Here is a 23,606-nt window from a genome sequence, read left to right as displayed (position 1 = left end):
CTCACTTAAGGTGTCAGGGTGTAATTTGCTGGGATGGAGTGATGGGAAAAAGAGACAAGTCTGAAGAGGACGTGGTGAGTGGAAAACGGGGGGGGGGGGGGGTGTGTGGAGCAGGGAGGAGGGAGGAAGAGACATTATGCTCTTAATGATGACGTATACATTTACTGCAGTACTGAGTAAATAAACCAAACAGTAAAAGAGGAGAGAAGATATATTATCTTATGGATATAAAAACCTCAAATAAAACACTGGAAAAGTGTAATATATGAAACCTTTAAAATGGTAACTCCTTTCAGAGTGTGCTATCAAATTATCATAAAGGACAAACAGTCACAGTAGAAAAAGCCACTGTCATTTGAATTCCATCATATTTTATACAACATGACAGAACTCAACCTTCTGCTGTGATTTCAAACCCTGCCTCTCCCACCTACCTGCCTGTCCTGACAGTAGAATCACCTGACCCTTTCCCCAGCTCCACTCACTGCTCACCTGTTCCCCATCCCCTCATGAGTTCCCCAGTATACTGTATATAGCAGTCTGTTTCCACTTGCCCTCTGCCAGACTGTCTGTGTGCCACGTGCCTTAGTTTTCCAGTACTTTAATATTTTTCCGATCCTGATTTGTTTTTGTTTTTTTGGGGGTGGGGTTGCCTCTGGCTGACCCTTTGTACTTGTTTTCTTGCTTGAATGGAGCTTGTTTGTTTGTTTTTTTTTGTTTCAAATTTTTAGCCATGCTAGCAACAAGGGTTTATGGATGGCGATGTTGGTTTGTCGGTCAGTCGGTCAGTTCAACACTTTGGTCCAGACTAAAATATATTAACAACCATTTGATGGGTTATCATGAAATGTGATGGTCCCCAGAGGACGAGTCCAACTGACTTTGGTAATCCCTGACTTTCACATTAGCGCCACCAGCAGGTTGGCATTTTTGCTTTCAGTGAAGTAATTTGACAGCTATTGGAGGGATGATGGTGGACATCAATGACTTATGCAGTTTGCCCCAGCCCTATGTGCAGAAAAATAGAGCCCTAGTCTTGTTTCCAGACCAACATGGCAGATATTGGGAGGTACCAACCAGGTTCAGGGGGAAGATGTGATGATGAGGGTTAGAGATCATTCACTTTTTAAAAAGTTATGGTAGTCTGTTCAGTTAAATGCTATGTTGAGGAACTGTAAATGTTCACCACTTGGGTTCAACTCCTGTTTATTTCCCAGTAATAGGCATCATGGTATTCTCACCATCATCACTAACTAGCAGCAGCTGTATGGCTACAAATTTCAAAGATGTTGACTGAGAACAAAATCTTACTCCTCTCTCATGAAAAGGGTGTTTCTGTTTTTTAGAGCAGCAGTTATTACACTGGTAAACAATCAAACACAGCACCAAAGCGCTGACTGATAAGGGGGCACTGCACTGTGTGGGCCTTCAAAAACAACACACCTACACCTGCTTCCTGAGTGAAGCCTGAGCAGTTTAGAAAGTTGTGGGGCTGTTACAAACATTTCTTTAAATAACACCAAATCTATTGGGCTGGTTGTGATGTACTTGTGTTTGCCTACCACACAACCACCAGTGCTGTATTCTGATTTTGTTCAGGATTACATAAGAAATACAATAATGTTGATTATGCAATACTTAATTCTTCAGCAGCTGTTAATGATGTGTATTATATCCTGTTATTGTTAATTTTTTGTGGTTAATTCTTTGTGTGGGGGGGGATTTAGTGCGTGGTTTTGAAAATCATTGTTTGATTTATGTCTAATGCAACTTGTCAAAACAAACATCCTTTGAGATAGTGAAGGAGGCACAGCAACAAAGACGCAGTAATTTCACATTGAACAAACAGTGTATAGATTCTACTTCATTTACAACACCCTTACTTCACTTTACTGCAATTTATTCACAATAATCTGCTATGAATTAACTTTCCATTTGCCTGTTTTCTAATGTGATCATGGCAAAAATCCTACCCTGAACCTTAATCTTACCCTGAGGTGGTTTTTGTCACATGTTTAATCTTAACTGTGAACAAACGGTTGCCATTGAAGGCCATCTTTGTTGTACTGTCCTTTAATTGGTACAGGATAAAAGTGTGGCCAGTTAATTAGAAAAATTGTCTACGCTTACAGTAATGCAATTAACTGTTTATCCTCACTGTATACTGACCTGCTGCAGGGTGTGAAAACTTAATGTGTACAGGTTGTAACCTGGCAGCCAGAGAGTAACTTAATTTGTGTGTGTAGTCTGTGCCTCTGCCCACATTAATAAACTACCATTAAAAAAAAACTGCAAGAATTGTTTGTGCATTGAATATGAAATCATAAGAGATTAATTAAATTCTGAATTATTACCCTTTATAAACTAAACCGTCAACTAATTCTAATCCCCCATAATAAGAACAGTAATCAAAAATATGTGTACTAATTTCCAACAAGAAACTAGTCGGCTTATGATTGTGCTAACTACAGTATATTTTGCAAAATAACATGTTCCAGAAAAGACACCTTTACTTTAGAACATAGAACTCTTTGTATGTTTGTGTTTTTTTATTTAAAGTGAAGCATGGAAACTTAGCGGTATGAGAAACAGACAACTTTTGCCAAAGAAGCTGACTGTCTTTATACTAAGGAGTAAATATAAGGAGAGATTTAAAAAGAAAGGAACAGTGTCACATCCTGACTTACCTTCTAAGTGACGTTCACAATTTTGCCTTAAAAAAAGACAGAAGATCATCAATATCTCCAGCAGGCGGGGAATAGCCTGACTCTGTAGCTATCAGATCCAGCTTAGAGAAAGAGATGATGAACCCTGACCGATGAAGCACAACACCTTTTCTCTCCAGGGAATAGCTGGCGGAGAAAAAATTGAGTCAAACACAAAACACTCTCAAGGTAAGCAAAGATGGATAAGCTCCACTCCTGTCAAGGACAGGACTGATCCTAATAAAATGAGAAAGACTCTGTACTGACAGGCACAACAGTGTATGACAGACACAACAACAAAACTACACTTCCATAATGATCAACAAAGCTATGGCAACAAACTTTGTCGTATCAGCCATCCTGCAAAATGGTCAGACACTAATTTTTGATGTTTACATTTCGTCTTCATACAAGGACTTTGTTGTTCCCATATGACGCTGGTACAGCTTCAAGTCATCACAACATCCTGAAAAAACTATAGTATATCTGGATGCTGTTAGGGTGTGTGTTTATAAGGCTAACGTGTAATATTTTTCAATCTTGGTCTTATTCTCATAAGTGTGGCTGTTCTGACTATGGGTTATGATGATTTGCACTCGATAGCTCCAGCTTACCTCAATATATGTATGTTGATTTGCTAGAGTTGTTAGCATGATCTGTAGTCAGAACATCCCCAATTATGATAATAAAAGAACATACAGGGACTTAGAAGGAAGCCTTTTTAAGATGGAGAGACATAACATCAAGTGAGATAAAGAAAAATAATAATTTAAGACTTTATTTGTATAGGACTTACCAATACAAGTGTGTCACATCAGTCAATAAAAAACATACAGACAAGGACATAGAGATGAAATGTGGACAATGCTATAGCCATGAGCACGTACATGAAAGGAAATCCTGGGCCACTGACCAAAAGGAAAGTTATCCTGCACACTTTGAACATGCAATGGTGAGAGAGGTGGAGTATATAGAGAAGAGTAGGGGACAGAGCACAGATCCCTGCGGTACCCCAGTGAAAATGAAAGGTATGTTTGGACTCTTCTTTCTGCCATGGCACTTTGAATGATTGTTCCTGTTCATTCCTTTACGGTTGGTGCTAGAATGATAGGTATCACTTGGCAATTATTGTATGCTGAGAAACTTTCCACTGACAGTGCTGACATGCTGCTATAGCTACCCTGAGAGAAGCCTTAGCATTGCTGAGTAGAGAAATACATTTTTTTTCGGTCTTAGTTGCTTAAGCAAGTTATTGAGACTTGTTGAGGAATTAAAATTGAGACAGGTTGTCAGAACCGAAGGATACAGACTCACCATGCTCGACTCAGACAGAATCAATCAATCAGAACAGGCGGACAAATCCTATGGGCTAAGGCTAAACTCTTGGTCAAAAAACTAAACTGGTCTAAAACACACTAGGTAGAACATGGACATGAGAAAATACTGGAAAGTTTGATACGAAGAACAAAGACAAACAGTCACAGGACAAAGAGCACGCGGACTAAATACACAAGCAGGGGAAGACAATGAGACACAGGTGCAACACACTAGGGGCGGGGTCGACAATCACGGAGCGGGAAACACATGATGGCAGGAAGTTGAAACCTGGAATGAGAGAAGAGGTTAGATACTCACCAAAATAAAACAAGAAGTGAAAACCAAAGATTACAAGGAACAGAAAATATAACCCTAAGTCAGGACGGGACATGACACACGTAAACACTTTAGCACAAGTAGCCTATAATACATTATGATAATAGTGGTCTCTTTTTCACTTGGTGTGGAGAGAGTGTTTATAAAAAGGTGGGTTGTGTGTAATTTTTTATTTATTTCTATCCGTTGCTATGAGCTTGTGTTGTCAAGGAATAGTTCTGTATTATTATCATTGAACATGCAAAACACTTCCACAGTTAGCAACCAAAATCAAAAACATTTGACCTTTGGTAACTAACAATGAATCTGTGGCCGTCAGTGATTCATACTTCTAGCTCTTTTTTAAGGTATCCAGTGACTGTTTTCATCCAAAGAGGAACATGATGTGAAACTGCTTATTTCCCACTATATGTTAAAAAAAAACTCCACATTGTGAAACTTACTGTACACTGGAATAAGAAATCTATACATTCAATGGCTGTGTTCTTTAAGATCTTTTGTGAGCAAATATAAAACATCACTGCTTCTGTATCCCATCCTTGTTTGACGTCAATAACTATTTCACTGGCGGCCAACTTGCATCCTCACAACATGAGCGTGACTATAAAAAGACATTTTACATGAAAAATGCAGAAGAGTTTCAACCCTGATGCCCCAGTCACATCATCATTGCCACCACTAACACTAAGCCTGACTTTTTTCTAAGAACATTCATAGCTCATGTCTTTCATTTGTGTTCCCAGAAGTTCTTCTGCACAGCTGTTGGGCAAAAATGAAAATAAGAAAAAAAAGAGAAGAGCTTTGCCGTCAGAAGGATTGTCGAGGTGTCACAGAGGCAACTTTTGTTGAAAAAAGAGAAAACTGAACAAAGAAGACAACTGCCAAAACACTCAGACTTTCACTTCAAACCGCAAATGTTTTAGGAAAAGCAGCACAAAGGGTTTTCTGTTTCTCCTGGATCAGCTGGGATTTCATGCTTATGAGCTTCATATACTCTTCATCACCATCTATATTTAAGTGAAACCTTTTTCTGCACTTGATATGGTTATATCTTAGACAGTGAAAGATGTTTAAAAAGCACAGTAGCTCATTTCAGCAACATATATCTCTTCTCACCTCCCTCTCTCATCTGTTCTTCCTCCTCCTTTACTTTTACACATCAGTAAAGGTACTGGACCGTCCAGTGTCCCTGCTTCTTTTTTTTTTTTTAAGCAATTAAATATGCAGGGATGTTTCTTCTTTTTTTTCCTCGGTGCAGAGCCTTCTCCCTGTTCTGTGTTGTAAGGCTGTGGTGCCTGCAGCTGAAGTGCTTCAGCTTGGTGCTGCTGGTAGTTATAAATAAAAGACATCTTGTTCTGTTGTAGTCTGGTCCTGCATCTTCCTGCAGCTGCTGCTTAAGTGATCTCTGAGGACCCCTGGCTGGTATTCGGGGAAGAAAAAGAAAGAAAGAGAAAGAAGGAGCATGTGTGACATGGCATGGCAACATCTTTACAGTCACCACAGTGTGCAGGAAAATGCCTGAATGTAAGGATTCTGAATGTATGCGTGGATTCCTGAGTTTGACAGAGTGTATGTGTGTGTGCAATCGTCTGACCTCATGCAAGTTTGTGTGTGTGTTTTTTGTATGTGTATCTGGTGCGGTTGGGGGGGGTTTGAAGGGAGGGGTTTAACTCCAGAGCGATGCTCCATGGAGCGCGATGAGAGGAGAGGTACTCAGGGACAACACAAGCCATTCCAAATAGCACTCAGTCTGAATAATGCAGCAGTATGGAGGAGGGAGTAAGGGAGGGGGAGGGAGAGGAGGAGGAGGTGAAGAGATGAAGAAGAGGAAGAATTACAGGACAGGGTGTAAGAGAGATTGTGTAGTGAGTGGGGAGGAAAAGAGTTGCAGAGTGAAGTGAGCACAGTGAAAGGTGGCGGAGATAAGAGAGGAAATTAGGTGCAGGATGAAGGGAGAAGATGAAATGGAGGAAACGCGTTTGAATGGGGAGGACGGCTGTTTCACAACGATACAGAAGCAGAGGTGGAGAATAAGAGTGAGGTGGGGGAAGAGAGTGGTAGAGGAGACAGAAGAACAAGGGCAGAGAAAACAGTGGAGATGGATGTGAAGGCAAGAAAAATAACAAGGGTAGTTTTTATGTGAAGAGTTAAAAAAAAAAAAAAAAAAGTTCTTCCTATATCACCCCGGTTTCCAATTCATGAAGCTTAAAGTACAATAGCATCAGTGTAGAGGTAATTTTTGACTAAGAACAGCAAAATCATCCTCTGCACTTTGTATTTAGCAAGAAACTATATTACATTACTATACTATTTTATATGTGTATGTGTGTTTGTGTGTGTGTGTGTGTGTGTGTGTGTGTGTGTGTGTGTGTGACGACTATCTTGCTGAACTGCCCCAGCTCACACGCGTGTGTGTGTGTCCGCGTGTGAGCTTCTACCAGCTCAACCTTTCCACATTGAGTTTGCCTTGGATAATTGCCATTAATAATCAAATGTTTGATTTCTTTTCATTGTAAACCTAATTAACTTTATTTACCCTCATTCAGAGCAACTTGCGAATATACACACAGAGTGCGAGAGAGAGAGAGAGAAAATTGGAAAAATACCGCGCTCCACCTGTTAAATTATTGACATAATATAATTATAGCTCACACTGGGTTTCTGCGACTAAATAGTACATGTGGCCTTCACTGTCTCCACATGCAATTGCCAAAATGGTTAAAAATATTTAACACAGTATTTATATTTTTTCATACAGCCTAGAGATTGAAACAATAATGGAAGGTTTGAGTGTTATATAATGTTGCTAGTATGATGTCAACATGACCATCAACGCATCTTTTCCCCGTCTATTTTTGCTGGATACCGCATGAAAAATAGACGAGGCACCTGATCCCTCATGCCATGAGGGTCTCATGCAGGTTGTGTTGCTGTTCTAACCTGTTAACATTGGTGCTGAAAACCAAGATGTTCAACAATCGCCACACACATGTGACGCGGGCGGTGTGTCCCAGGCCTTCTTATCTATTTTGTAGAGCATAAACGGTCAAACGAGACAGAGAGACCCATAGGATAGTGGAGGACATTCCTTCAGAGTCCAGTGATGATAATTATAGTGGCAATGCGAATGCTGACCGTGCGACCGTGACAGTGGAGCTGAGGGATAAATATTGTCATGTCATACCTCAAATACCCATGATTAAGAATGTACTGGTCAACAGAAGGAAGGTCTTCGTCTTAATTTGATAGCAAATGTCAAGCCCGCCGACAGAATTGAACAGATTCTGATGATCGTTCACTTTGTGGATAATTACACTCAGTAGCCAGGAAACGCCGATAAACTCGTCAAAAATAAGATCGGTGTTGAGCCTTCCGTTCAGCAGCAGACCCTGATGAATTTCAATCAGCTGTTGAGCAGATTATTCCCTTAGCAGTCCACAGATTGTTCAAACAGTACATTCGAGAAACGGCTTCAAAGCGTACCAAGGTTCAGCTGGGCACGGTCAGGTAACTGGATTGGGAATTGCTGCACATGTAGTCATGAGCCTCCATGATGACCTGAAGGTAAATTAATAGGGGTTTTTTTGTCCCATTCCACTCATTTAGGCAGTGAAACTACAAGGCCCCTATAACACTGGCACATGCAGAGTGAACAGGCTCGAGGAAACACAGCTCAAACCGAAGAACGAGAAGCAACTCAAAGAAGAAGGAGGGGGGCTTAAACATCACTGTCACACGTTGGTTAGACAGTTCAGTGATCCACATGGCTTCCTCCTGTATCGGTCAGTCCCCACCAGATTTGGCCCAGACAAGAAGAAAGACAGGAAGATTCTTAGCATCCAAAGGTCATTTTCTGTGAAGCTGTGCAACCAACACGTGGGAGGAGTAGATCTCATGGCTCCATGTGTCGCAATGTAAGCAAGAACAAACGGTGGTACATCCGAAAGTTCTTTCACTTTTCGGATGGGAACACTGTGAATGCTCTTTTCGTGTCTACATAACGTTTGGATCGGAACAGAAGGATCATCTGCATTTCAAGGCATCTGTATCTCCTGTGCTAATAAATGCAGGCTCCATCCAGACAAACAAAAGAGGAAGACCCAGTGGGATCCCACCTCTGTTGAAGCGCAGAGCAGTGACCAAGGTACCTCCTGAGGTCAGGTTTCACCATGGGAATCATTGGACCCAGCTCACCGAAGCACAAAATGCCAACAGATGCCATGCTGCTGCATGCACGCAAAAAGACCAAGTACATCTGTATGCAGTTTATTTTAGCTTTGTGTCCTGGGTGCTTTCAACTCTCAGTGCATAGATTTGATGAACTGATATAAGAGTCAGTTGCACTGAAGAGGCCATATTGCTGAGTTTTTGATTTTCAAAATATAATTTGAAACAATACAGGCTACAAAGTTTACAGTTCAAAAGTCCTGAACAGCATAAAAAGGTTAAAATGTGTAAAAGTGTTTGTTAAACAGTCTGAAAATCCACTAGAGTTTCATATTTTTCACCTAATACACAGCCATTCATCAGTCTGTTAATACATATTGCTTCAAGAGAAACGCTCAAACGCATGCAGTCCACCAGAGCGGACATGTTAATAGCTTTGTGAAAAATTATATTAGTTATAAAAGTTATCAATTGTTTTTTTGCCTTGAAACACAGGAAAACTAGAATCAATGAGGCTAAGCTTGTGAACAGTTGATTTCACAGAAACATTAACACCATCAAGAACTACAACAAAGTGATAAGAAACATTCAAAACAAGACTACTGACAACCTGAAGTTTAAATTTAGAAAATTCGCCGATTCACTGATGATTCATTTGTACTTAAGGGAAGGAAAAATATATTCTTTCACAGTGACAGTCAGTGTTCATACCAGACTGCAACTCTCATCAGAGACAGCAACATTTTCTCTGACATCATCGCTGTAAGAACATTTTTTGATTGTGCAAGTAACACTCTCAGGTTGATGGCTGGTTAAAAGGGGGGGAATCTAATTTGGAGGAATCACAAATGGAATATCTGCTACATCAGAGGCGTAACTGGAGACGAGTGCAGCTCAGCCACGATGAAACAAGGAGAAGACAAGTCGAAGAGGCACAAACGCTGAGGTGAGAGGTAATGATATTTATAGCAGCCATACTTCCTGTGTGTGTGTGTGTGTGTGTGTGTAGGTGTGTGTGTCTGTAGGTGTGTGTGTAGGTGTCTGTACATGTCTGTATTGAAGTGCATGGTACAGCATTAGCAACAGGGCAGAGAAAACAGTGAAAACACCACCAGATGATACTGTGGCAGAACAGATTTGTAAATGATTGTTAATAAACAATAAATCAACTTGTTGGTATTGCTGTCAATCAGAGGTGGTCCAAAGTCAGTGTCAACTTTAAAAGATTCCCACTTTCAACAACCTGTAAGGCTTCTAGCGTGCGTGGCTCCACGGGTTGTGCCAACTTTGCCCTTCGCCACCTCTGTTGTAAACAAGGGCTCGCTCAAAACAGCATGTGAAGGCAAGTATCCTATACAGCATTCAGGCAAACATGATTTTTACATGAATCATTTCAAACAATTCCCTGTGGATGAATGTGTAATGATGAAGAGGCCAACTGTTTGATAGGTGCAAAAGTATGCACGCACATGCGCACACACACACACACACACACACACACACACACACACACACCCACCCACACATAGAGAGAGAGAGAGAGACTCTCACACACTGCAACACTCTAAATAAGAAAAGGAAGCAGGGTTAAATGCAGTAGAAGTTCAGAGAGCTTTGGATTTCAATAACAGATACACACTGCCATGGAGAACACAATACACTTTAAATATCTTACAGTAATAATACACACACATATATATATATATATATATATATATACGTATATATATATATATATATACAGTATATTTGATGAAGTTTGATATTTACGATTTAAAATCGAGATGATTATGATCACGTCAGTTTCAGCCAGTTGTTGCATCGCAGTCTCCAGTTTGTTTACATGTGCTTCCCCATGACATACAGTATAACATGAGATGACATCATGTGAGGTGGCGTGTGCTCCTGGATTGCTCCCTCTGGGACAATAATCTTGTAGTGTGTATAATGTTTGAAATTAGTTTCTCCTACGTGTGTGCGATGCAACCTGATTTTAAAATCGACTGTAATCTGTAAATTCACAGATCGGAAATGCACGGAAGTTCAAGCACCAATTCAAAGAGAAAAATCGAAATGTCTCTTAGTCTGCCTTCTTTCATTTTTATTTGTTTTAACAACTTAAATATTTCATACACAGGTGGAATACATTTTCAGTTTCTTTGACTCTGTGTAACAATACACCTTAGTCTTTGCAAAAAACCATTTAAAACAATTCACATTTTCAGCAGGTTGTGGCCCACTTTCAAAAGCATCTAAGCACTAAGATCATCTCTCCGTCTTCACTGACGGCAGATGTTCTTCGTTGTAGCAGGAAAGGGTTTCACTGTCTAATTTTGTTCATATATTGTATATACTGATGTAGGCTAGTGTTGTCCTTTCATAGTGCAGAGGTGCTTTTGGGATGCCAGGCTTTTGTTACAGCAGAGATCTTTTCACTCAATGAACAAAAATACTTCTTTATCTATTTGCAATCCTGACAAGCATAAATGTCATTTGAACACACATCCGTTTATTTCCAGTGCAAATGATTAAAATGGAAAACAGAATAAATTAAGAACACAACAGCAACTGAATGTGTGTATGTATCACTCCTTGAAAAAAATCATTAACACTCATATTATCATGAGGAACAAGAATAAATGCTATGTCTAAAATGTACTGTATACTCTCAAATATCATACAACTGTCATTTTTAGTGCAATTTCACTTGTTATACACCACAGCTTGCTTTTTCTCCCTTCTCCCCAAAGCCTGCACACAGAAGGAGGGTCTGCCACAAGAATGTTAATCTGCAGGGGGCAGTTTGCATTAGCTTTTTGACTGACAAATTCAATATAATGTTTAGTTAAGTCTACACATTATGAACACATTCTTTCATTTGTTCAAGCTACTCTTTCGTAGTTTATTGTATTTTTACTCACTTAATGCAGACATAAGAAAACTCAAATATATATTGTATTGTAATCATGTCTAAGGAATTTCTTTTTTAGCTTTTGTAGAATCACACTGTGCTGAATCTAGATGCAAAGTTACAGCATCATTAATTTAGTAAATTTCAATGACAGCGTTACAGCAGTTGTAGCATTGCAGAGTTCACAACAGATTCAAAATTACATCGTTGAGAAAATACAATGCTTCGCCTTTTTCCAAAAGCTAATGCAAATCACGGCCTGCACTTCAGCCCTGCTAGCTGCTAGCAGGAGTTGCTGCTCAGCTGGTCAGTCAGATGTTTGAAATCCTTTTGGTCTTCCTCAGTGTAAAGAGATAGCTGAGCTTTCGGATTCACAGAGGGGACAAAATGTGCAGCGATTCAGTGCAAACATGCATCCCTAATATTAGATCCATTACTTATAGTTTAAATATTAAGGGGTGATGACGTAGCTACAAAGCTATGCAAATAGCTGCAGTAGCCTGGGCTACACTGTAGCTGACATGTACCTGAATTACAATTAGATCAACTCAGTGTGAAGAGCTAGCAGGGCTTTTGGATTGACAGGCTAACATTATCCTTCTGCAGTGCATCTTACTGTGTTCCAGTCCACCACTCACAGTTGTTGTTTCCTACATTCCTATGGTCATCCATGTATTGCAATTTTGTGAGTTCTCACAGTTCTGTACAGTATTGCACAATTCAACTCATCTCCAGGAGGTTTCCCAGAAGTATATTTAGCACTAAGTTAATATTTAAACTGTTGCCCGCAACCAGTGCCGAGGACTAATATTTTACATCGAATGGCATTATCAGTTAGAATTGTTAATGATTTTTAGTAATCCAGAGAATTAATATGCATTTCGTCAAGCAGGTATTCATGGTTTTATAATTAAATTAATTAAATTCTCAAGTAACCACCCCACCATACATTTAATGACACATAGTCAATCATAATGAAATCTTTTTAAAGACTGGCTCCTGGACAATTGAGTTTTTCTTTTTGTTTGTTTGTTTTTTTCTACAGAGTATGAAAACCAGCATCCCACTGTCTTGACTGTTTATCAGAGTTTCTATGTTCTATGCACACTCATGAAAGACCGTATGTCTTGACTCAACATGTGGTCTTTGTTTCCAGATGACAACAGTAGTAACATTCAGAAACCTCATGATGAAAGACTAAATTTTGCCTTCGAGTTTTGGAAAACCCTGCCACTGAGAGCAACAGAGCGTTGGTCATCTACAAACAGAAAATAATTGACCTTTTGTCATAACTATATGTAACTAGTGATACGGATTGTGCAAAAATGCAGTGGTGTTCATGCTTTTGTCAAATGAGAAGTCTTTTTAATATGAACTTGAAACCTCACATTTAAATGGACAGAAGAGGAGTAACTCTAAGTCTCTGGCTACATGTCAGGCCTGTGCAAAGATACATTAGATGGGTAAAACCTTCTATCATGATATGCTTAAAAAAAAAAAGGTTTCTCTTTCTGGATTTTAGAGTGGCTTGAATCCATATTTTTGCTAGAAGAACCTTTCATATCACGAAGGTTAACACACCTCTCATCTGTCTCAACACATATATCATGATTTGAAATGCATTAATTATATGAGGAGCCCTTACATTTCCTACATCCTTACACAGACTGAAAAAAAATCACATAACTTGTAATATATTCTACTGTGCCCCCCAGTGACTATTTTTCCCCTGAATACAAATACAGTGTTTTTGTAATAAGCATAAAATAATAAAAATATTCATTTGTATACATCCGTAATAGATTCTTTATAGGAAGAAAAAAAATCACTTCCACAAGCAGGAACTCCCTCTCACACAAAGACTAAAGTGCTGGAGCCGAGAATGCACTGTCTGCATCCAGCTGGCTTAATACTGGAGTCTAGATATAATCATGTCATAACACACTTGTTTTTTTGTTTGTTTTTGTTTGTTTTGGTAACTTAGACCAGCGTCTTTCCAATGCAGGCATCGGTCATGCCCACAGAGCCGGTAGCTGATGCGGCCAATGGCAGTCAGCTAACCAGGAAATGTAAGCTTTGATCAGTTCATTAAAAAAAAAAAAAAAAAAAATCGACATTTTCTCCACAGGCTGTTTCATTCTGTAGATATGTGGATGTGTAAAGAATGAAAATAAAGCCTTGTGTAGGAAAGAGCCTGGCAGGGCCGTGTGATCAAACTCATGCAGAGTGGAATAATGAGGGTAGCAGCAGCTTCTGTGGCCTGAGGAGAGAAACAAGGTGGCAGAGTCAGGAAACAACCGTTAACTATAGAATCCGTAACACTAGCGAGACTGTATTTCCATCATTAAGGATCAGTGTGGGTACGGTGCTCATCTCTCGCCGAGGTAACTCATTCAAGACCACAGAGGTTCAGATGAAGGTAAGTTTTAATTTAAAGAATGGTTCCAGTTTGTTCATGTATTATATGCCATATGTAGAGTTATTGGTTGCTGTAATCATCCCTCCTCTCCACACTGGTACTGGTGGTACAGCTCACCCAGGAAACATTGCCCAGGGAAACAAAAAGAGGTGACTGAAGCCTCATATCAACTTCCCTGTCCTGAACAATAACTGTACATGCTGTTTTTTTTACTAGTCAAGTTAGAAAATGATTACTTAATGGCCAGTATGGAAAGAGGGGCTGATTATGTACGAATGAGTATTCCGTTAAGACGCACTTGAAAACAATAACATGCATTTACATGCACTTTAATGCTCCAACCACATATATATTGCATGCCGGTCACATGTTCACAATACAGCTGCTTAAAATGCACCTGCATGACATTTTCCTGTTACCATGGTGATGTCATTATTTTGCTAAAGAGCAGTTTCAGGAAAGTAGTTGGAAGAATCTCTGTTTTCTTGGAAATATGTTCAATGTCCGACATATAATCCTCTGGTATTTTTGTTTTAGTGGTTAAGTTTGACAAGAGTCTATATTTTTAATATTGTCAGCAAATTCCATGAAAAGATAAAAAACAACTATAAACCGACTTTTCTAAGTAGCACTGTGTGTGTAGCCAAAGCCTAATATTGTGTATTCGTGTGTGCCATAAATTAAAAATATATAAATGAGCCAAACTGTTGCACTGGGTGACATTTTCCTTCATTACCATGAACATGGGCAGTCTAGTTTATTTTGACTCACTCCAATATAAACCATCACTGCTACACGATGCCTCAAATACTCATCAATTCATCAACAGCCATACTAATCCACGGCCATGAATAGTCCCCCTGCAAATGTAATATTTACATCTGTATGAGTAACGTTTCTTAAAAACTACATTGACCAGCTGTTTAAGGAAAGTATACATTCATAACCCAGTTTTAAAGATTTGTATTTTCAGTAGGAAACAATGGTCTTGTGGCTGAGTGCTGCAGAGAGGATGGAGAAGTCAGAAAGTGCTTAAAGACAGAAATAAGACATGGTGGGTTTTTCATGTCTTCATGGGATTTGATCCTTTAAGATTAGTATGTCGTCCAGATGTGAAAATACTGACCACTTCATTAGCAGATTAAGTCACAGGATTGTTACCTTCCACTTCAGAAAGGACAGTCCACAGCTCAGATCAGTCACTGCTCCTCGCAGCCAGCAGCTGGAAAAGCCTCCGCTTCCTGATTCTGGAACATGTACTATGAAGGAGAACACACACACACACACACACACCACACACACACACACACACACACACACACACACATTAAGTACCGTAACCCCTAACTCTCAATTTTATGACAAATAATAAAAGACTAAGAGCAGAACCTTCTGCTGAATAACAGTGAATTGAACCTCAATCAGATAAAAGATGTTGTGAATAGAATAAAGAGGAAGTGACAATATTATTGTAAAAACACCAAATTATGGCATTTAGAAGAGATAAGGGACAGAAAGGAAATAGATATAAAAAAAATATACAGGCAGCTGACAACTACATTTAATAAGAAGCAAACTGAGTGATTTCAGTTACAGTGTCAGTATACTTTTAACTCGGCTCTGTACTCGTGTTTTCAATACTCCTTAATGTAGTTACAAGATGTAAAATCTATTATCTGACATGTTCATCATTTAGCAGCCATCACTAAAGAGAAATGTTTATTGATTTCCATCCCTCAGAGCAGATGCTTAGCGGTGTGACCCAGCCTTACATGTGCATTGTATCTGCTCACTACAGTTGCTGCACTATTGAGTTGATAGGTGGGCCTCAGTTTTTCAACCACCATCAGTATCTTCATGATAGCCAACAGCAACTCCTCTGGTATGAGAAACCTTTTCCTGAATTATGTCTTTGTCCTGTCCTACCAAAGAACAGAGCGTGGTTTCAGATGAACTTGTGTGTGAGTGTGAGAGTACAGGCAAGTCTACAGGGTCATCAGGTGGTCACACTCTCAATAACTGGTGTTTTCGTTGAAGTGGATCCACGACATGAAGAAGGCTCAACACAACTTTTACCTGCAGCCACACACTCAGCACAGGCCACCAAAGCAAGCTGATTCACCTCTGTCCATAACAACAGTTATAATCATTAGAATACCACATGCGAGCCAGTACAGGCAGCTGACACACTTTTACTGTGAGACACACTATCAGGCTCACGTGTTCACGCTGCCTACCGAGAACTGCAAGCGCACAGCTGAAGTAAACGCTATCAGTCACTGTAATGACTTTAAAAAACAAGATAATCTTCTTTGTCAGCTTCATCAATGAGGATGAAAGATCTGGACGGGTAAAAGAATGCAAACGAAGACTGAGGATGCAGATGCACCATGAAAAGCAATATCCCCTCTGTGTACGGGATCACCTGTTTTAGCATCAATGCACCAGCTCCCTTTACATTTTAGAGTTGACTTTAAAGTTTTATTACTTACTTTTAAAGCCCAACTTGGGCTGGCCCCAGAATATATAATAGACCTGTCAAGGCCTCTAAACTCTGGAATGCACTTCCTGTACACGTCAGACTGCAGATATCTGTGTTAACATTTGAAGAAAACAACTTTTTTGGGTTGGCATTTTTGTAATCTGCTGATGTCGAGCCTGTAGGTGTGTGTGTTCGCTTCTACTGTACATTCTCTACATCAGTGTAGATCATAGACTGTATATAAAAGAGTGCAGATATGTATTTATATGGGCAAACAACTGTTTGACTTGTTTTTATTTGATTTATTCGCCTTGTTTTATCTCTGTAATATGCGATATGCAAAAAAACTAAACATATTGTGATTATTTTGGTATTTGATATTGCGAATGTGAAAAAATATTTTAAATGATGATGATGTGATTTTTGTTGGGTCTTGTACCAAACAAGCATGTTCCCTTAGGTCTAGCTAAAATAAGAGGGGGCGAGAATCTCAGCAGCTACAGAATCCATTCTGATGAATAATGCATCCACTTCTTATGCTTCTCTCCTGATACTTAGTAATCAAATGAGGTTATCAGTATATACATTATTCGTTTATTATTTGGCCATTTTGGCTCAGCGATGTGGGTTTCATACAATCAGAATGACCTGATCTGATATAATAGGGAATGCACTACTCAGCAGCTATTGTTAGTTTCACCGAATAATGCATCCTGCACTTACAATCACAAAGGGGACTTCAGATGAAAGCGAGTTGAGAATTAAATGGTGTTATTATCAGCACATGGTTTATTTGATCGACTTTGACTTGAGTGAATTGGACACCCAACAGTCAGTGTACCACATCTAAAAACCTAATTTTAGCCCAAAACGTTAGTATTAACTGTCTGCAAGGCTATTCACACAAGGTTTGCTAAAACACATTTAAAGCATGTCTAAAAGCATACTGAAACTAATTTCTGCTTCCTTATCACCACCACATCTTCTTGAATTGAAATGCCTTCCTGTAAGCTACATTCATCTGTCAACAGTTCTTTGTATATCTGCTCTACAGATACTGCCTCTGAAGGAAGTGTGGGCTTGTCAGGAAACAGAGAGGAACGAGAGGAAGCAAAGGTAGAAGAGCAACAGCAGCAGTAATGAAGAAGCTGAGGGTGGAAAGACAGAGAGAAGGCACAACCAGGGAACACAAAGAGGGATGAATGTAAAAGAGCAATATCAATTTGTCTGCTGGCCCAGGACTGCGGCCAGAGAGAACAGATAGTGATAGATATAACTGGCTGCCAATAAACCTCCAGAGACAGACCTTACACAGCAAAGCCTGAGCACTGTGAAGGCAAGTCATTTCATGAGCAATATTCAGTGTATGAAGTCAAAAAAAGAGATTTTCCCTCATGAACAAAACGAGATCTTCAAGTCACACGGGAGCTCCCAAAGATGGTTACACAACGTCGTTGGGTAAATGGCACAGAGCGTATGATAAATCACCGGAATATGAGGCAAACGAGACGCACACTCAGCCTGTCACTGGAAGTGGAAAAACCTGCAGCAGTCTCTAATTAGTGGGAGTAGTATTGACTGTCAGCTGCACAAACAAAATCAAACAGGGATAGAGGAGAACCAAGCTCTCTTTTAAACGAGATATTACACTGAGCATCAAGAAATCTGCCTTCTAGACGGAGGACTGCAGCTCTGGATAATGGATGATAATGACTTTTTCTAGAGTTGTTGACATGTTATGATCCACTTCTATTGGAGCAAGAAAACGCGGCATACAAAAGGACCTTGTTATTATCTTTGCTCAGCTCTTAAGATCAAGAATTGCACATGACGTGAGCAGGAAGGCTCAGCAGAGGACAGAAAATCCTGTAGCACTATCTGATTAGTCATCAGGGTTCATAAGTTAAAAACCATTAAAGGCTTGCTTTGTCTTTTTAACTTGATTCGATCAGGTAGACCCCTCCTGTGAACCATTTGACCACTGACCCAGTGGGAAAGCGCTGCATTGATTAACTATCAACTATATATTAAAATTATGAATTAATGCAAAAATAATTTATCAGTAACTTCCCATAATTACCTAATAACTGCAGGTGATTAACAAGCTGATGGCTTATCAAAGTGCAACATTTTATCAATGGCTCTATAAACATTTGTGACGGCAAAACTGATGTTATTTACCCTTTATCAATTACTGACTGACTTATGTTATAATTGCAGACTTGATGGCCAACTAGAAAGTAAGAAACTTGTGTTCATTAATGATTTGACTATTAATGATTCAACAGCAAGAGAGATTTTTCACAACCCATCAAGCTTAAAGTTGCTCTTATTAGTGGCTCTTAACTAATTAATAAAGAATTGGTAAGTTATTCATTACCATCATTAAAGTTATTAGGTACAACTCATAAGACTTTTAAAAAGGGCTCCTCATGAATAAATGGCACCAGAAAATCTTTTGGGTATTTACTTAGCTTGCGGCTGTCTTATCCTTAAAGGAATTGTTTGACATTTTGGGGGAAGCACTTAGTTAGACAAGAAGATGAGGGTCTGTGAACCATACAGCTCGTCAGCAGATGATTAGGGAAGCTAGCATGAATAGTAAAAGCTAGAAATGGCAGCTGGTGTGGCTGTAATGAAAATTTAGCAAACTCTAGTACCTCTAAAGCTCGCTAGCTAACGTGTCATATATAATTTCATGTTTCATGTGTATTAAATAGAACAGGCTGCGGTTTTCACTTTAGGCCTTTCTCAGTCTGTGTTCCTCTACTTGTGTTTTTGTGAATTTGTGAAACCTCATCAGTCACAGTCCAAGTACTGCTCCAATTCAAAGTCTACATCCAGCCAAGTGCAATCTGAATGAGTGGAAGGTATGGTTTTTTTTTTTTGATGACACTTTACAAACTGACTTGTGTGGGTTTGGGGCAGCCAAGGATCCCAGCATGCATTTTGGGGGGGGGAACCATTTGAGCCAGGCTCAGATCTGTTATAATGTTCGTCCTGAAACTGCTCATGTGATTTAAAATTTGGATATTTATTTCAGATGAGAAAAAAGCAACCATTAATATTCATTTTGAGGGGCGTCGTGTGGCGTAGTGGTCTAAGCAGACGCCGCATGTGTAGAGGCTACAGTCCTCGCTGCAGTTGGCCCCGGTTCAAGTCCCGCATCGGACTGCCTTTACTGCATGTCATTCCCCCTCTCTCTACCTCCCCATTTCCTGTCTCTCTCCACTATCCTGTCCAATAAAGGCACAAAAGCCCAAAAAAATATATACTTTAATATTCATTTTGAAATATGTGGTCAATTTAATTTAATTCCACATAATACTTATTTGGATAAATACTTACAACGCTTTCAGAGATGTGAGGACCCACCAGGCACGTATTTTCATCTTGCAGTCAAACAGCCCTATCTGACTCAAACAGCTGATCGGCGGTGTAATACAATGCATGGCGTAAGTGCACTTAAGTGTTCAATGGTTGAGAAAATGTAGTGCCAAAGGAAAGGGCTGTTTGACGGCGAGATAAAGTGGTGAAAATATTCAAAATATATCAAATAGTTACTGATGTTGGATTTCTAGGTGGGCAAAAATATGTTTTTTCCGGAGTCCTCATCCTCATCAATACATTGCTCAGCTGCTAGACTCTAGAATTTCAATAATATTGAATATCGCAATATTTCCCGCCACGTGATATTTTTCATAATATCAAAAAAAAAAAGACTTTAGGAACTACCCTACGTCTCAATGCAGTTGTCCTCACCGTTTGGCCTAAAGTATTGCAGTGCATTGATGACAGAAATATTCTTCATTCAGCACATATTTTTCATGATAAACAGACAGCCAACACTGGGGCATTTAAACACGGGAAACCACTCTTGTGATTATTGTGACAGATGTTGCACCGCAGTTCCACAACGCGTGAGTCGGCACAGGAGAGGAAAATGTTTCCATGATGAGAAGACCAAAAATGAGGCAGTCCGAGTGACAGCTAACACTGTTTGACATTCACAGTCAACGATGAGAAAAAACTGCATGACATATTAGGCAAACAAACATTCACTGACTTGAAACCAGTTTGCAGATCAGTCATGGCACCTATCATCTCCCAACTTCAGCTGTTAAAAGCAATCTAGCAGATGGCAAAGCATTTTTGGAGAGGTACTGTAGCTACACAATTAAGCTGTAATGTACACTTCCTGCAACAGTTGCTGATGGTGAGAGAGCTTTTCACAAAGCACATGAAAAACAATTTAAGCGCCACAATATGTCAAGACAGATTGAACAGCCTCACCATCGTGTCTATTCAGTGCAAGGCGGCTAGAAAATTGGACTTCAGTGACATTATTGATTACTCTGCCAGCATTGAGTTTTAGCAGTGGGCTCTCTGACATTTGAGCTTCAGACTGTGAGAACAGTGGTGGGGTGCAGAATTTTTTAGCAATGGCCCAGTTTATTTTGTTCCAGATCTTAAGTCTGTGAGTGACGTTGGACAATTTGATCTCCTTCCTCAGATGCACAACCGACTCTTTTATGAGCTGTGTGTTGAATCTCACTTCTGGCAGAAACCCTCCACCTGGTGGAACTTTTCCACACTGCACTGATGTGAGTGTTGTTTATGTAGTTAACTACAGTGTGTCTATGCAGTCAGTGAGTCTTCATCAATGCTGTGTTCGAACTCAAATTGACACTTTATCAAAAAATACAGCCCCTCATTCACTTCCATAAGGTGCCAAGATGCAGAGGGCTGTGGCAACATATTGTAAAACAGTTATACCAAGTTCAGCTTTTGCTGGAAAGAAATGCAACAGCATCCGACCCAATCAGATACGTGCAAGCACAAATTCCCGGTAGATTACCGATATTAATTCAGTTTACCTCACAGCTGATTAAACTGGGCATTAAATGAGGATGAAACGATTGCGTTTCACAATCCTTGAGACTAATGGATATATTACTCACACTGGGCCTGCAGCAAAACATGCACACCAACACAGCACCGTGCATTTTTCAAGCACAGAGCTATTCAGTCTAAATGACCCCTCATGGGAAAGATCTACCAGCCAAAGTGTGTTGTAGGGAGATGTCCACCCTTACTCAGATGATATGATAAGAAGTGAGTCGTTCAGTGGAAGCAGATGACATGATTCACCCACCACACAAGAAAAAAGGCGGGGTTTTTGGATGTAATAGTCAAGCTGCTGTAATCAATATTTTTATTTTAATGACAGATGAAATAACTCACTGTGTAATGCGAAAGGCGTCGCTCGTGGTGATGAACGTACAGAGAGTTTTCACTTGGTTCACAGCGCCCCTCAGCTCTACAAAGTGTTTCAGCCTCTTTTAGCTAATTGTTTTGTTGTGTAGTCAACCACTTTACTATTTTGGGTCAGTCTCACTCCTCTAATCAGTGTTTGCTCAGGTAAATCCAAAGTACGCAACCTTCCCAGCACCAAACAGCAAATATACAAACTTAGCACCCAGCTGGTGAACATAGTGGAGCATTTAGCAGCTGAACAACCAGATATTTCCCTCAGGAGTTGGTGGAGACCAAAAACAAAGCTAGAAAGTAGTGAATGTTTGACTTTGGAAATTTGACAGAAGGCCAGAAAGAATGCTAACATTGTTCAGTAACTGCTTGACGTTTGCAGCACATTCACCATATCAACCGTATAACTTGATACTATGTCAGTGCTGTGCTGCAGCGTCCCAGGTTGCCAAAAAATCATTCAAATCAAATCATTTTTGCAGTGGTGTAAAAACTTTGATCAAATAGTGATTGCTGGTGTTTTTATAGAGCGGGCAGACATTATTCACATCACATCACAAGAGGTCACTTGTCAGGAAAATGAAAACATAGATCTTCTTAAGAAGTAAAACAAATGCCTAGTGTGGTTGTTTTTCCCCCTTCGAGTCTTCAAAAGAAGAAGACATGAGGATTTTATACACATATACATCTTGGGTTGCCATCATGTAGCATGATTAAAGGTGCAGGTGGTTACTCTTATGTAGGAAAGCATCCTCCTAGATGCTCTGTTCACTTGTTATCAACAGTATATAGCTGTCACACTGTACAACTTACTGATTTGAGGTTGGACTCCATCTCTGTGAAGTTCCACTCAGTCAGAGGTAGGCTTAAACTGAAGGGCTACGGAGACACAGGACAGAGAAAAAACATTTATTCAGCATTAAATAATAGTTCAGTTAATTGGCTGCTGTAAAAAATGGCAGATACAGGTACCAGTTTGAAGTTTTAAATATCAGACATCAGTGTATCTCCAGTTGAACAAGCTGTCTGTCACTATGTTTCTGTTTGTGTGTCTCTGTACAGTGATGAAGAATTACTCACATCCATAACAGCGCTGGTCCCAGCTTCCACAGTACTCTGCTGATGGCTCCTGAGCAGCAGCTGCTGCAGCTCCTCCAGGCTCATATCCACATTCTCCACTGTATCTGAAACCTCCACTCTGCGCGCACACACACAGACACACACACACACACACACACACACACACACTTACTTCACTGTGCACCTTTGTGTCTCTTAACATCTGAATGTACATGGAATTTTCTATGTGAGCGTTCTGACCACCTACCTGTCGAGGGCGGGTCTCTTACTCCTCCTCTCCACCACAGAGGCCGCGGAGCTCCTCCCCTCCAGAACAGACTGGACCATTGCGACAGGGAGGACAGGAGGTTCAGAGGAGCACACCTCACAGGAGGAAGTCAATGCTACAGCCTCTCCTCCCCCTACACTGCCTCCTTTCCCTCCTCCTCTCACTCCTGGACTCACAGGCTCTTCTTTGATAAGCATCATGCACTTCTCCCTATTAGTAGAGTCAAAAGTTGTGATGGTGGGACAAGAAAACATTAAAATAGGGTCTATGTTTCATAATGCAATAAATCACATAAAAATCTATGAAACCTGTCCATATCAGTTTGATGCATCGATACCAACTGCTGATTTTGATAAAAGTTTTATGATCCAATATCCATGATCTCCTTTACAATATTCTAAACAAAAAAACAGGTGCTGCAGTAGATGTAGAGGTAAACCTCTATAATGGAAAACGGTAACGTTTTGCATCACTCACCTGGTCTCATCAGGCTGCATTTGGAGGGCCATGCTGGCCTGAGATATGTCAGTAACATCTGATATGATTGGTCCTCCTGTCAGCCCACTAGTAGAGCAAGAAGCAGTGTCACTGGATGGCTGAGGATGAAGAGGAGAGGACTGAGGTAACGTTTCTTGTCTTGGTTCCACTGTGTT

At 40.0% G+C, this 23,606-nt stretch overlaps 1 protein-coding gene across 1 annotated transcript in view; it reads right to left on the bottom strand.

Annotated features, from left to right (window-relative positions):
• Positions 1–10,609: 10,609 nt before the first annotated feature.
• Positions 10,610–23,606, bottom strand: part of hsf4 (heat shock transcription factor 4) — a 26,191-nt gene continuing 13,194 nt past the window's right edge. The window contains exons 8-13 of the mRNA XM_056386437.1: positions 23,431–23,549; positions 22,933–23,163; positions 22,686–22,803; positions 22,419–22,484; positions 15,017–15,114; positions 10,610–13,696 (exon numbers count right to left, since the gene is read on the bottom strand). Of these exons, the coding sequence (XP_056242412.1) occupies positions 15,055–15,114; positions 22,419–22,484; positions 22,686–22,803; positions 22,933–23,163; positions 23,431–23,549 (594 nt within the window). The 3' untranslated portion in view covers positions 10,610–13,696; positions 15,017–15,054. The remainder of the gene's footprint in view (positions 13,697–15,016; positions 15,115–22,418; positions 22,485–22,685; positions 22,804–22,932; positions 23,164–23,430; positions 23,550–23,606) is intronic.

Source organism: Seriola aureovittata, chromosome 10 (assembly GCF_021018895.1).
Source record: "Seriola aureovittata isolate HTS-2021-v1 ecotype China chromosome 10, ASM2101889v1, whole genome shotgun sequence".
Classification (NCBI taxonomy): domain Eukaryota; kingdom Metazoa; phylum Chordata; class Actinopteri; order Carangiformes; family Carangidae; genus Seriola; species Seriola aureovittata.
This window is presented reverse-complemented; position numbering and strand designations above follow the sequence as displayed.